The 15,195-nt window shown below is 36.3% G+C and overlaps 1 protein-coding gene across 3 annotated transcripts in view; it reads left to right on the forward strand.

Annotated features, from left to right (window-relative positions):
- SLC10A7 (solute carrier family 10, member 7) overlaps positions 1-15,195 on the forward strand; it is a 263,021-nt gene that overhangs the window by 11,526 nt on the left and 236,300 nt on the right. For all 3 annotated transcript variants that reach the window (XM_011956821.1, XM_011956826.1, XM_011956833.1), the window contains exons 3-4: positions 524-660; positions 6,157-6,232. In XM_011956821.1, the coding sequence (XP_011812211.1) occupies positions 524-660; positions 6,157-6,232 (213 nt within the window). The remainder of the gene's footprint in view (positions 1-523; positions 661-6,156; positions 6,233-15,195) is intronic.

Genomic DNA, 15,195 nt, shown 5'->3' on the forward strand with positions numbered 1-15,195 from the left:
TTTTAGGCCGGGCACGGTTGGTAGCTCATGCCTGTAATTCCAGCAATTTGAGAGGCCAAGGGTGGCGAATCATGAGGTCAGGAGATCGAGACCATCCTGCCCAACATGGTGAAACCCCGTCCTACTAAAATTACAAAAATTAGGGGGGCGTGGTGGTGGCGGGCACCTGTAGTCCAAACTACTCAGGAGGCTGAGGGGGGAGAATTCCTTGAACCTGGGGGATGGAGGTTGCAGTGAGCCAAGATCTCGCCACTGCACTCTAGCCTGGGCGACGAGGAAAACTCTTGTCTCAAAAAAAAAAAAAAAAAAAATTAGAAATTTTAAACAAAAATACTTTATAGCCTTCGTAAGTAACTTTTTTCTCTTGCATTGTTTCATGTGTATTTACTTATAGATAAAAATTTTAGCTATGAAAAAAACTCGAAATTAAAAACTAACTCATGTGATGTTCATTTTAGTAACGATCTCCTTTCAGGAATAGTTTTCTTACCTTTGTTTATTTTGTTTCCTTAATTTTTTCCAGGAGCTGACCAGTGCTTTGGTGCATCTAAAACTGCATCTTTTTATTCAGATCTTTACACTTGCATTCTTCCCAGCAACAATATGGCTTTTTCTTCAGCTTTTATCAATCACACCCATCAACGAATGGCTTTTAAAAGGGTATGTTTAAATCTTTAAAAGTGGGTCCACTTTTAATGGGGCATCGCTAGAGACATTATTGTTTCTGTGGCAACTATATACAAAAGGGCTTATGTGTGCTATCTTAAAAGGAAATAAAAACACATCTTTGTTTTCCTTTAAAACAATAGTATTTCATCAAGGAAGTTCATCAAATAATTAACAGAATCTTAAGATACACCCTCATGCTTCATCCTGAGGTTTTAGGATGAGCACTTTTCTGAGAATTTTAAAGAGTGGTCTTGGAAAAAAAATGAGAAGGACTAGTAGATGTAAGATCTGTATGCCAGTCAATTGGATGTCAATTAATTAGAAAATAGCGGAGTATAAGGTGTGTTTTAGAAATGTATAAGAAAGAAAAAAATACCTATATATGGGACAAACGTTACCTTTTCATTGTTTTATGTTTGATATAATAGTTGAGCTTAGAGCCTGAAGATTGAATTCTGACCATATCCCTAACATACTATGTGACTTTGAGCAAAGTTTTTAAATAGTTTTTAATGTCAATTTCCCTATCTAGAAAGGAGGATAATCATACTTTTACTGCTTATTTACCAATGATGTTGGGGATATCAATTGAAATTACTTATTCATTGATTCTAGTTATTTATTTAGCTTCTACTTTGTTTCAGGAGTTACCATAAATATTGGAGAAACAACAGTGAAATGCCCATTAGTTTTGCATGTTGGGGAGTCTCAGGGGGTGTGGTATCAATAAACAAGTAAGTAGATGAGCAAGATAGAGATAAATGATGTGAAAAGAACAAAACAGTGAGATAATGTGAAAGTGGTTGGGTGGGCAGGCTGGTAATTAATTTAGATTTCAGAGTTCTGGGGGCAGAATGTTCTAGGGAAAGGAAACAGAATGTACAAAGGCTCTAGGGCAGGGTCAAGCCTGTTGTGTTTTCCAGTCAGTAAAGCAGCCAGGAAGGCCAGAGTCTGGTGATGTAGAGGAAAAATACCATCTCCTAGCAGTAGAAAAGTAGGCAGGAGTGCGCTTTGTAGAGCCTTATCGGCCATGGGACAGCATTCGAATTTTATTCTGAGTGCTATAGGAAGCTATTGGAGGGATTGGAATGAGGGAGTGATGTGGTCTGATTTATGTTTACAAATGATTCTTCTGATTGCTATGTGGAAAAGAGATAGTAGAGGGGCCTGAGAGAAATCAACTCAGAGAGTAGTGGTGAGGTAGCAGTTCAATAGAGAGAAATGAATGTGTGCCAGATAGATTTTACAGTAGAGCTTTCATTGGTGATGGATGAGGAGGATATAGAAGGAGGACAGAGGAACCAAGGTTTTAGGTATGAACCACTGGGTAATTGGTAGCATCCTTTACTTAAGAGGGGAAAACTAGATTAGGAGGCATGGTGGAAATCAAGAGTGCCATTTTGGCCAGATTTAGTTTGAGAGAATGGCCATCAAATTTCACCAAAAAGTGTAAAATGCCATATAAATATGATGACATCATTTTAGAGCAACAATGTATTATGCATATGAATAACCAATAGCTACTGAATATCTACCATGTGTAGGCCACTCAAGGAATACAAAGATATTTACTCATTTTTTTTGTCTTCTGGGAACTTCCAACCTAGTTGGTTATATAGAATATATATATATGTGTATATATATATATATATACACCTCCTAGTAATCACCAAAATGCGACACCATATGATTTTTCAGATGAGTGGTGTAATCAGTTAAAGAATAAGCAGTTCAGCAAAGGTTGGGTACTCTTAGAGATTTCAAAAATGAGGCATTAATGAGATACAAAGATAAAATGTTTCCATAGCGTTGGCTTGCAGAAGGCCTGAATTACTGGGCTGAGGAGTTTGCATTTGAAGCTATAGATGATGGAGAGAGAGCTGTTGAAAATGCTAAGCAAGCAAATAACAACATGTTTAAAAGTGGCTATGAAGGAAGATTAATTGGACAGCTTGCAATCTCAATATGCTAAATAAAACAAACAATTCTGACTTCAAGATGTTGAACTTAAAGGAATATACACTTACTGTAATTCACTTAGAGAAAGCTCTTCCTGGCTTAGTGTTTTTTCCCTTCTCCTCCCTAATTTGAAAGTACATACTTAGTATATTAACTTGAAGGGGTTACAGAATCATGTTTAAGTTGTTGAAATAAAGATATTCTGAGCACATACTCCTTACCTTGCATAGTAAAGGGACAGAGTGAGGTAGAGGGAACATTGAACAGGCCTTTTGTAAGTGTCCAGATTGGCTGAGAAGCATCTGGACGGGGATGATGGTGGCAGTAGTCATGGAGGAAACTGGAAAGTTAGTTGTGACAGATTGATTTTTTTTTTTTGAGACAGAGTCTGACTCTGTTGCCAGGCTGGAGTGCAGTGGCGTGATCTCGGTTCACTGCAACCTCTGCCTCCTGGATTCAAGTGATTCTCCTGCCTTAGCCTCCTGAGTAGCTGGGATTACAGGTGCCTGCCACCATGCCCGGCTAATTTTTGTATTTTTAGTAGAGACAGGGTTTCACCCTGTTGACCAGGATGGTTTCAATCTCTTCACCTCATGATCTGCCCGCCTCGGCCTCCCAAAGTGCTGGGATTAAAGGTGTGAGCCACCGTGCCCAGCCACAGATTGATTTTTGAGGAGCAAGTGGAGTCACATATAACTTCAAAGTTTCCAACTAGATCATTAGGGAAAAAAACTGGTCCCATTGACCAAAAGTATATGTGAATTCAGAGGGGAAGTTTATTTTTTAGAAAATATATGAATTCATTCTGGAGATCTCTTGTATAGCATGGTGACTGTAGTTAGTAACGTATACTAGAAAATTGACAAGAGAGTAGATGTATATGTTAATTAGTTTGATTGTGGTAATAATTTCGCAGTGTATACCTATGTCAAAACATCATGTTGTATGCCATAAATTTTTATAATATTTGCTTGTCAATTATACCTCAATAAATTTGGAAAACAAATATATAAATACAACATTAGACGTGCTTAGTTTAAAGTGGCAGTCATAGGCAGCTACAAATTTGGGAATTATAGTTAGGGCTAAAAAAAAAAAACCACCAGAATGACTGGTTTAAAAGACAGAAGCTAAATTTGAATGAACTACAACAGTAACCATGAAAATATTAGAGTGCCCTGAGAAGAAGGTAAGCAGAATGAATATGAGGAAAAAGATACCAGATTTGGTGATTTGGAGATTACTGGTTACTTTAAGGTTATTATTACTATTAGAGGGGGAAGAAGTCTCCTTTCGGAGAAGTAAAGAGAGAATGGTCCATGGGGCCATGGAAGCAGGCAGTCTTTAAAGGTCAAAAGTGAGTCACAATGAGAAAAGTGGGGTTGTATCTTGAGGAGGCAGCACCACTCATTTCACTCATTTTGCTATTAGTTATCTACATTTGTGCATTGACTCTTCTGCCTCCTTGAAGGCAGGAACAATGTTTTTATTTCTTTTTAAAAATTCTTTCCTGTTGGACTTTACCCATAGAAGATATGTGTATTCAGTATATAGTTGGCAAATTTTGTCTTTTATTTATTTATTTTCGAGATGGCATCTCGCTCTGCTGCCCAGCTGGAGTGCAGTGGCGCGATCTTGGCTCACTGCAACCTCCGCCTCCTGGGTTCAAGCAAAATTCTTGTCTTTTTAAAGCTACGAGAATTCTGCTTTTTTGCACATAGAAGGGAAGGGGCCGGAAGAGGAGGGATGAAAAAGCTAGAAAGACTGAAAATGCTTGAGAGGATCTGTCCTAGTATTGGGGGTAGGGGAGACAGAAGGCAGAGAGGCTGAGGTGGGAGGCCTAGATAAGTCTTTGACCCATAAAAGTTTTACCCCAGATAGGTGGCTTTGTGAGTTTGGAAAGTTACTTAACTTCTTTCTTCACTTCAGTTTTCTGTAAAATGGGAATAATAATAACAACTTATCTTAAACATAACTTTTGAGGAATAAATGAGATAGTATGTAAAGTGTTTAGAATAGTGTCTACTACAAATGGTAAATGCTCAGTATTAGTGACGATGATAGTAGACTCTAAGGAAGACTTAGAAATTGGGAATTCATAACTGGAAATTCCAGTTTTCTTATGCTTCAATCAAAATGAGTTTAAACATTATTTTTTGTATTTCGGACCTAATGTAAATCTATTGCATACATTTTAGATAATATATTCTTACAAAAATGAATAAAAATATAGTTGACCCTTGAACACTGTGAAACTTAGAGGTGCCAACCCCCATGCAGTTGAAAATCCACATATAACTTTTGACTCCCCAAAAACTTAACTACTAGTAGCCTAACCATTGACTGGAAGCCTTACCTATAATATAAAGAGTCAATTAACATATACTTTATATATTACATGTATTACATATTCTTACAATTAAGCTATAGAAAAGAAACATATGAAGAAAATTATAAGGAAGAAAAAAGTATATTTACTATTCATTAAGTAGAAATGGATCATTATATAGGCCTTCATTTTTGTCATCTTCACATTGAGTAGGCTGAAGAAGAGGAAGAAGTCTTGCTGTCTCAGTCGTAGCAGAGGCAGAAGAAATTCTTGTATAAGTGGGGCCCTCACAGTTCAAATCCATGTTGTTAAATGGTCAACTATAACCTTTAATCATACCCATTCAAAGTCTAAGTCAGATACTCTGTGTCCTCTATGCCCTGTATGAACTTTCCACTTAGGCCAGATACCTGTTCTCCCCAGAAGATACATTCTATGTGAATTTTGAGTAATTAAAAAAATTTATAGTACTTAAGTTTATTACTCATAGTTTCATTTGCTTGTTATGCAATTTATTTTCTGTCCTAAACTAAGAAAATAGACCTGTCATGATCTTGGGTGTGTGCACTTAATTTAATAAAAACCAAATTGAGAATAGATACTAGAATTTACTACAGAGTCTGAATGCAAGAAGTATATGATTGTGTCATGCCTGTTTCTGTAATGTTATTACAACATTAAAATGTCTTTTATGAGATGAAGGTTTGAAAACTACTCTTCTATAGAAAGAAATCCAAAGATACAAGCTTGTGTCTTGTCAAGTATTTTGAACTTTGGAAGTGGTTTTGAAGATTTAGAGACTTCCTACAAACAAAATGTAGGGAAAATATTTTTCACTTTACCTAAAAATAACCTAAGACTACATACACTTACCAAATGATTAGCTATTTTGGTTATCTTTCAATGACTGCACTCACTATACCTTGACTGCTTTTTGAATTGTGTAATAAGAGATTAAATAGCTTAAAATAGACTCACTCAAGCCTGTGGAATAGCATAAGAGATGAGAACCCATACATTTGCAGCACCTTGTAAGCCGTATTGCCTTGTGCAGACTTGTCTAAATTCAACAGGGCATGTGCATCAGTAAATACGCCCTTATTTTCATTTGCTCAGCCTTGCTATTTTAGAATGAATGTGGTGACAGCTGTCTATGACTTAAAAAATTATTTATAGTTGGATTTTCTTTTATTTTTCAGTTTGCAGACAGTAGGTTGCATGCCTCCGCCTGTGTCTTCTGCAGTGATTTTGACCAAGGCAGTTGGTGGAAATGAGGTGAGTCATGGGGCTACCTTATTTAAACATAAGTGCATGCTGTGCTTTTATTTCAAAATTGTACCATAGTTTTGAACATGAAGGGTTGATGTTGCAGAAAACTCCTAGCCATAACAGCTTGTGAAAGAAGGAGGTGTACTCACATACTAGCATGATGCTAAAATTGATCATGATGGATGGAATTTAGGATTTCAAAGAGAAGAGCAAGGGAAATGAGTGAAATAGAGATAGTGATTTGTCTTCTACCTCAGTGGAAATTGGGAGACCAAGGACAGAGAAGACCTGGGAAAGGCATTTTTCATCCAAGATTCACAGCCTGAGGACATCCAGTATGGCTATTCCTTATTTCCAAAAAACCTGTTAACAAACTAAATTGATGGGGAAAAGTTCAGTATGTTTAATGACAAGTGAAGATGATATAAAAAGAAGAAATTAGGCTAGGTTTATTAGATGAATTCAAAGAGATTATTCAACTGCTAGGGGACTATGGCCCAATAATTGTATTTGTATATTGGGGTAGCAATTGTCCAATGCAGAAGCTACTTATAGGGGGTTCTTCCCTGGTTGAAAGGTCCTATGACTTTATACCGAGGGACATTCATTTGTCATAGCTTATTTCTCCTTTTCTACTTATATTCTCTCATTCAGAAAAAAGATGCTATTGAAAGAGGGAAGATAATGGGTTTCCACTTCAGTTCATTCTTAGGATTCTGCTTTCAACATTGATTTTCATTTTCACCCAATTTCTGTTTTCCAAAATTATTGAGTACCTGCTATATTGAAAACAGGTGTATGGAAGTATCATTGACATATAACAAACTGTATAAACATAAACAGTTCAATCCTTTGACATATGTGTATACTTGTGAAACCACCAACACAATGAAGATAGTGAACATATCCATATCCATATATACACCCTCAAAGAGTTTCCTGAGTCCCATTGACATTCCTTCCTTCTGCCCTTCTCAACACCGCTCTTCCCCAGGCAACCACTGATCTGCTCTCTGTCACTGTAGATTAGTTTGCGTTTTTTAGAGTTTTATGCGATGAAATTAAACAGTTTGTGCTCTTTTTTAAAAAAATCTTTTCTAGCTTCTTTTACTAAGCGTACATATTTTGTAATTCATCTATGTTGTATTCATTAATAATTCAGTACCTTTTTTGCTGAGGAGTATTTTGTATAGATATGCTACAAATTGTTTATCCATTCACCTGTTGATGGAAATTTGGGCAGTTTCTAATTTTTGGCTATGAGAATTCCTGTAGAAATCTTAAGTTTATATGTAACATACCCCCATTTCCTTGGAAATACCTAGGAGTGGAATGGGTATATCATCTGGTAGGTGTAAGTTTTAGTACCTTTTAATCAAGGAAGAATCACCTATAAATAGTTATAAGCCTCCTATAAATAGCTTCTGATGTAGACCATTTCTCTCAATATACAAGCACTCTTCTTTTACTACATATGTATGTTTAACTTTTAAATAAATTACCAAACTATTTTTTAAAGTGGTCATACAGTTTTACATTCCAACCAGTAGCGAATGAGAGTTCCAGTGTTCTACATCCTAGTCAACGTTTGGTACTGTATTTTCAGTCTTTTTAATTTTTGCCATTCTAATATGGTGTAATGATGTCTCATTGTGGTTCTAATTTAATTTGTATTCCCAGTGATATTGAGTATCTTTTCATGTGTTGATTTGCTATTCATATGTCTTCTTTAGTGAAATGTCTATTAACTCTCTTGCTCATTTTTTAAAAAATTGGGTGGTTTGTTTACTTATTGATGAGCATTAAGAGTTCTATATATTCTGGATATATCTCTTTCATCAGATATTTGCTTTGTCAATATTTTTTTCCTAGTCTGTGACTTGTCTTATTATTTTTCACCAGTGTCTTTTGAAGAACAGGATGGTAGTGGAGACAGTAAAGGTGATTGGATTCTGGGTGTATTTGGTACAGGATATGCTGATGAATTAGATGTGGGGTGTGAGAGAAAAAGAGGGAAAAAGAAGGACTTTAAGGTTTTTGGTCGAGCAACTGAAAGGATGAGGTTGCTGTTGTTATGTGAGAACAGGTTTGGGGAGTATTAGCCTACAGAGGCTAGGCTATTCTGGGATCACTAAGAACTCCAAAATCTCAGTGGTTAAAAATATACATTTATTTCTTGTTCGTGGTACATGTCCCATGTGGGTCAATGGGAAGGTCTTTTGCCATCCCCAAAGATGCCAGATTGATTGGAGGCTCTACTGTCTTGTAGGTCTACCCCCTGGATGGAACACACAACATTTTCACTTGCCACAGCAGAGAGTAAGATTGGAGAACCATAAATAGGTTTTTCACTGCCCAGGTTGACAGTGATACATGGCACTTTGCTCACATTAAATTGGCCAGAATAAGTCATAAGGCCTTACCATGTGTTCATGTGTTGTCATTTATGTGTGCTGAAGGAGAAGGGAACTGACTTTAGTGAATACTTGTAATGTCAGCTATATAAGTAAAGATCAAGAGTTTGGTTTTTTGATGTACTAAGATGTCTATTATATATCCAAGTGGAAATACTAATGAAGAATTAGAGATATTAGAATTAGTAGTTTAGGAAGTGGTCTAAACTAGAGATATAAATTAGGGAATCATCAGTGGATAAATGTATTTAAAGCCAAAATTGGATGAGATTTTTTGGGGAGAGAGCATAGATATAAAACCGAAGAGGTTCAAGGACTGAGCCCTGGATCACTCCAACATTAAGAGATCAAGGGAATGAGGAATAACCAACAAAGACAACAGAGAAAGCAGCAGTAATGAGAACAGGAAAAACAGGGGAGCATTGTGTCAGGGAAGCCAGGTGTCCTGAAAGTCATGTGAAAAAGTGTTTGAGGAGGAGTGTCTGGTTCACTGTGTAAAATAATGCTGATATAAGTTGTGTAAGGTAAATTCTGAAGATTAGCCACTGAATCATGCTACATGGAGTAATTGGCAGCCTGACCAGAGTGGTTTTGGTGGAGCATTGAAATAAAAGCTTATTTGGAGTGGGCTCAAGAAAAAAGTGGGAAGAGCAGAATTAGAGATAGAAGTAGAGTCAACTGTTTTGAGGTTCTCTGTGATGAAAGGGAAAAGGGAAATGAGGTTGTATTTAGAGGGGATGTGGGGTAGAAATTTTTTTGATGTAGAAATAACAGCATGTATGTACCATGATGAGAATGCTACACTAGAGAGGAAACTGTTGATGTAAGAGAGAGTGTGTATGCTGGAGTAATATATTTGATCAAATGAGAAAGAATGGTATTGAGTTGTATGACTGTCAGTGGACCTTGGGCTGTTTATTTATAATAACAGAAGTGAAGGCAGAGTGTGTGGATATGGATGTGTGTAGCTGGGCAGAAGGGGTATACTTGATCTTTTTAATGGTTTTTATTTTCTTAGTGAGGTTGGAAGCAAGGTCAACAACTGAGAGTGAAAATGAGGTAGGTAGTATTGATGTTTCAAAAGGGAGGAGAAGGTGTGCAATTGCCATCTAGATGAGGAAAGTGAGTTAACTTGAGGGTATGGCAGGACAGCTAGGCTGGACTGAGGAGCCAGCTGAGATGCGTAGACATGCATTGAAAGTGAAGCCAGGCATTGTGGTTGTGTGTTTTCTCAAAGCTACATTTAGCTTCTTAGTGTGGGAATGAAATTAGCAGATAGCTGGATTTAACCAAAGATTTCATTATGTCAGGTAGTTTTTACTATTTGCCATGTAATTAGTGAGATAGAGGAGGTATAGGAGTTTTAGACTAGTATGCTCTGTGGTTTTCTTTCTATTGTGATTAGAGATAAATGTGATTTGTCTAATGGTGATTCCCTTAAGAGGTGTGCAGGCTATATTGATTTTAGAGACTAAAAACCTTTTTGTTCTCAACTTTTGGCCAAAGTTCACATTTCATCCATATCCTTGACAGTAACATAGCATTAGATTCTTCTAAAGTCTACTTACATGTTTATTCCCTCAATAGATAAATTGTTTACATTAATGTTCCACGTTAATAATGTGGAATTTAGAAATATCTCCTTTATTTTCTAAAAGTGTTAGTCTATTTCTTTAAATGTTTATATAGTGTAGTTTCATGATTATCAAGCATTTCTGTAGACCAGGGTATAAGATATAATTTTTCATAAATCTTGAATATCAAGCTTCAGAAATGAAGTTTGCAGAGTCTAGTTTGGTCCTATCTTCTGATATGAAATGAGTAGACTATTTCATATTTTCACCAGATTGTAGGAGAAAATGATCTGCAAGAAAAGGTAATAGAAAAGTTTAATGCTTTCCTAAAATAATGTTACTAGATAAGTGAATATAGACTTTTGTTGCAGTAAATGTGAAAGAAGACTGATCTTCTGTATAATATATTGGAAAGAATGTAATCTAAGGATGGACAGTGACTTTGTTGGTGTGTGTAATGAAAAGGTCCACAAGCTGGGCTCACTGTCACCTAGTATTTGATGAAGGCCCTGATTCTGCTTTTCTGTGATTCTCTGCTCTGCCTTGCATGTAGCAGCTCTGTACTGACATGGGTTTTAACATAGCAATAGAATTGCTGTGGCATATTTCCATGTTGCATTGTCCTTGCAAAATGTTCTTGATGATGTTTATGTCAAGTAGGAAAATGTTTTCCTTCAGGATTTTGTGTTATCACCTTTTTCACATTTAGTTGATGCTCATGTATATTTACATATTTATATGTAATATATACATGTTTAATATGTGCTCTCATGTACAAAATAAAGTGTATGGTTGTATAGCATATTTGTTTTTAATGATTTAGGGATGTACGCAGTTGTAATGGTGTCATTTGAAATGATTATTTTCATTTTGCGAAGTTGTTATAGAACATAGGAGGAAATTTGTTTCTGCTACTTACACACTTTTCATTTTAAATGACTTTCAGTAAAATTGTTGGTTACCAAAAGATTTTATCATGGGTTGTACTTTGGTAAGAAGTAACTTTATTGCTTTTTGTTAGTTAAAAAAAAAGTCTGTTCTTATAACTTAGGTTATTTTTGTTTCAGTGAGCCAACTAGAATTTATAATAACTTTTAGCAGCAGAAGGGACTCAATGTATGTGCATAGCAGTGTATATACACTGAAATGCCAGTATATTTCTCAGGTAAACAAATGATACAGTTTAGTGGTAAAGCTGACTGACAATCTTCTTTTGTGGCTTTTACATTTTAAGCTATTTTTATTTAAATATTAGAAACATGGTCAGCTTCTTATTTGTGATTGTTATTTATTCATTTGAATATTTTAAACACAAGTTTTCAAAACTGCAAAATTGTAGAGTATGCTTTGACATGGTCCAGCTGGTGGTGATTGTGGCTGTGTGTATATGTGTGTGCATGTAGTTGTAGTTCTTTTTTAAGTAATAGAAAAAGTAATAAGGCCGGGGGCCGTGGCTCCTGTCTGTAATCCCAGCATTTTGGGAGGCCCAGGCAGTGGGGGGATCACCTGAGGTCAGAAGTTCAAGACTTGCCTGGTCAACATGGGGAAACCTCGTCTCTGCTAAAAATAGAAAAATTAGCCAGGCTTGGTGGCATACGCCTATAATCCCAGCTACTCGGGAGGCTAAGGCAGAAGAATTGCTTGAACTCGTGATGCAGAGGTTGCAGTGAGCCAAGATTGCACCATTGCACTCCAGCCTGGGTGACAGAGCAAGACTCCATCTCAAAAAAAAACCAAAACAAAACAAGAAAAAAGTAATAAGAGTTGGTTAATCCTAATTTTATTGCCAAAAATAAGATGGATCAGAATGTTTTATATATTATTCTGACATGGGAGGCGAAAGATAAACACTTATTCTTTGTTTAAAACTATATATATTTGTTTAGTTGAAATTTCTGTTCCAAATACAAGATTCTGTGATAAAATTTTTATTTGATTTTTTTCCCTCCAAAAGCCTTACAAAGGTTTTAAACCTGATGAGACTTGCTAAGAGAATCATTGTATTTAAATTCAAGTTACTTCTGCCTTACAATAACTATCATGTGGATTCCTTTATAAAAGAAAAAAAAATTAAGAAACTAGAAAATTATTCCCCATGTTTGGAGAGGGAGTTACGTGATTTTCATAGTATTGTTGTAAAACTGTTTCATTTTTCTATCGTTTATACTGGTGTTTAGTGAAAAAGCAAGAAAGGTAGGGTTTGGGAAAGAGGCATTATCTTCTTTTATCTCAATATTGCTTCTTTTGCATGCTGAGAAAAGGAAAAATTCAGCTAAAAGCCATTGCCTAAAAATGTGAAGTGAGTATGAAACCTTAACATCCAAGTAAAGTTGCAAAGCTATATAGCTTTGCAAAATTTTGAGAGCCTACGTATTAAACAAGTAGAAGAGAAATATAATTAAGGAATGTCTGCCTTCAAATATCTGAAGGAAAAAAGAAAAAAGCATTAAGAGTTGTAATAGATAAAAGTCAGGGCAAGTTAGAAAGGAGTCTTTAGTCAGATCTGGGAGTAATATTTAAACTCTAGGTTATCTGTGTTTAAAACCAAGCCTGGCAATTCAAACCATGAAAATAGGCACCTTTACCACTAGTAGCAGTGTACTGACTATAGGTATGTTATTTATGTTTATTTGTGCTTCTTTGATTGTTTGTTTCTTAAAATGGATTTCACGGATCACTTGCACTGGCATTACCTGAAAGATTAGGAAAGTAAACTTAAATTCTTTATATCAAATCCATCCTAGACATATTGAATTAGAATGTTTAGTGGATGGGCCTCAAGAATCTCCTTCTTTTAAAAATTATGAAACCTATCATAGCTACAAAAAGTGTGTAAAACACATATACACAATTTAAAGCACAATATGCACTTCTATGTCCACAATCCAGCTTTAGAAATAGAATACAGTATTCAACCAGTTGTTAAGCATCAACTTTAAGATACTGTTTTCTACCATAGAGAATAATAAGGATGGTAAGATCTTACAGGGGAGAAAAAGTAATCTTTTGCTCACCCATAACAAGGGTCATAGCTGACATCCCTATGACAAATGACACATTAACAAGAGAAAAGCACAACAAATTTATTTGCCCAAAGTTTTAGGTGACATGGGTAATTTCAGAAATATAGACCCAAAGAGCCAGGGAAAACTATATTTTTATGCTGTCTAATGAAATAAGTGGATAGTTGGGGAGAAACATGGTTGGAAAAAAAAGGGGTATGCTCTAATGGTAATAGACTGGGGCCACTTAACAAGGCCAGGTTTTTCAGATTCTTTTCTGTGTCTCTGTAAGACTTGCTTTCCCCCTGAGTGTGAGAAAGGACACCTGTCACATGAGGATCTTCAGGGGAGAAGGGAGGAAATCTGAGTGACCTTTCTGCTTTCTATGATCCACCTAGGGGAAGAGGAATTCTAGTTTCTATGATCCACTCAGGGACAAGAGAAAGAGGGACAGGAGACAGGAGGGCAGGAGAAGGTTAGGGAGACCATCTTGCTTTTGAGGCCCCCTTGTCTGTCTCAGCTCGAAAGTACTCAGTATGCCACGGCACCATGCTTTAGAGTATTGTGTTCTGAGACATGACAATCCAGTGCCTGACTTTGAGAAGCTTACGTTTAACGTGATATTACAGTATTCCAAATCTCTACTTCATGTTATAAATCTCACAAAAATAGGCAAAGCATAGTGGAATAGTTTTGCCTAGATGACCCTCATCATTAAATTATTGTTTTCCATTTTAATGTAGAAAAAACCAAAATGCACCACAAGTGAGGTCAGCTCCACCCAGCTGTGTGGGACAGCCAAAACTTCAGGTTAGGGATCTAGACTGTGTTTGCTACTTGCAGCGTTAGGCTATGGTCTTGCCTAGTGTAGTATTAAGACAATGTGCTTCTTTTAATGCAAGCATATTTAGCTGGCATTTTTATTATATTTCACTTAGCGGGTTGAAGGATTTTAGAACTTTGATAGTCATGCTGAATTCCAAATACATTTTAAAGAAACATTTTGATTTGGGGTATAGAAGAAAGATAACAAGTGTGTGTGTGTGTGTGTGTGTGTGTGTGTTTACTTTCATCAATGGGGCTGGTGCTCAAATCCCTTCAAAGATAATTTAAGAATGTCTCCTTAGCAAAGAAAATTATTGCATGTGGTGAAGTCTTTAAGTCATAGATGAAGGTCATGGAAGTCTGAGTGTATTTAAAAAAGGTTTTCTATCTGCTTGGAAAGCAAATGAAGCACTCATTACTAACTTTCAAAGTATAGCTATGAGATTTTTGCTAGAGGTGAAAGATCAAGATCATCACAGTCCAAATGGAGAATGAAAGTTCAATTTCTGACTCATGAGTGAGGCATGAAACATTTCAGGGTTATTTTGCATTATCATTGGGGAGTTGGTCTTGCTAATCCAATGCATTAAGATAAGATTCATTGAAACATTTATAAAGGCAGTTAGAGTAGATCTAATCAGCAGAGAGGACTAGGAGTGAAACGGAAATCTGATCTGTCAGTCACTTTCTCTGCTTTAGCAATTACTTAGCCTTTCTGTTCTTTGCCTTTCTCTTCTGTTAAATGGGATTACTGCTTTGGCTTGTAGTGTAAGGTTAATGGCATCCTGGTGGAATCTTATGTCTGAAAAACAATGTCAGCATTGAGCCTTCTTGCAAGCTGGCAGATGTATGTTTTTTAGCCTCCAGACTGGTGTGCTTTCTGAGGAGCAGTAACAGCTACTTTTCCCTCTTTAACAGGTGAAAGAACAGAATTAACAGCAGCAACAGCAAGAAATTCTATGTCCCTACTCTTCTACTGTATCTACCTTTTAGCTTCAGTCTTATCTTCCGGATTGGGCGAGAGTTCTTAGGAGGTAGAAAGAGTTGACTGTGTTTGTTTTAAGCTGTTATAAAACTTGTGAAACGTACCTAGATTTCCCTGTTTTTTGGTGTAACTTAGAATTTTCTCATTTAGCTCTGTTGCCCAGCAAATT

The sequence above is a fragment of the Colobus angolensis genome, unplaced genomic scaffold, assembly GCF_000951035.1.
Source record: "Colobus angolensis palliatus isolate OR3802 unplaced genomic scaffold, Cang.pa_1.0 Scaffold111, whole genome shotgun sequence".
Taxonomy (NCBI): domain Eukaryota; kingdom Metazoa; phylum Chordata; class Mammalia; order Primates; family Cercopithecidae; genus Colobus; species Colobus angolensis.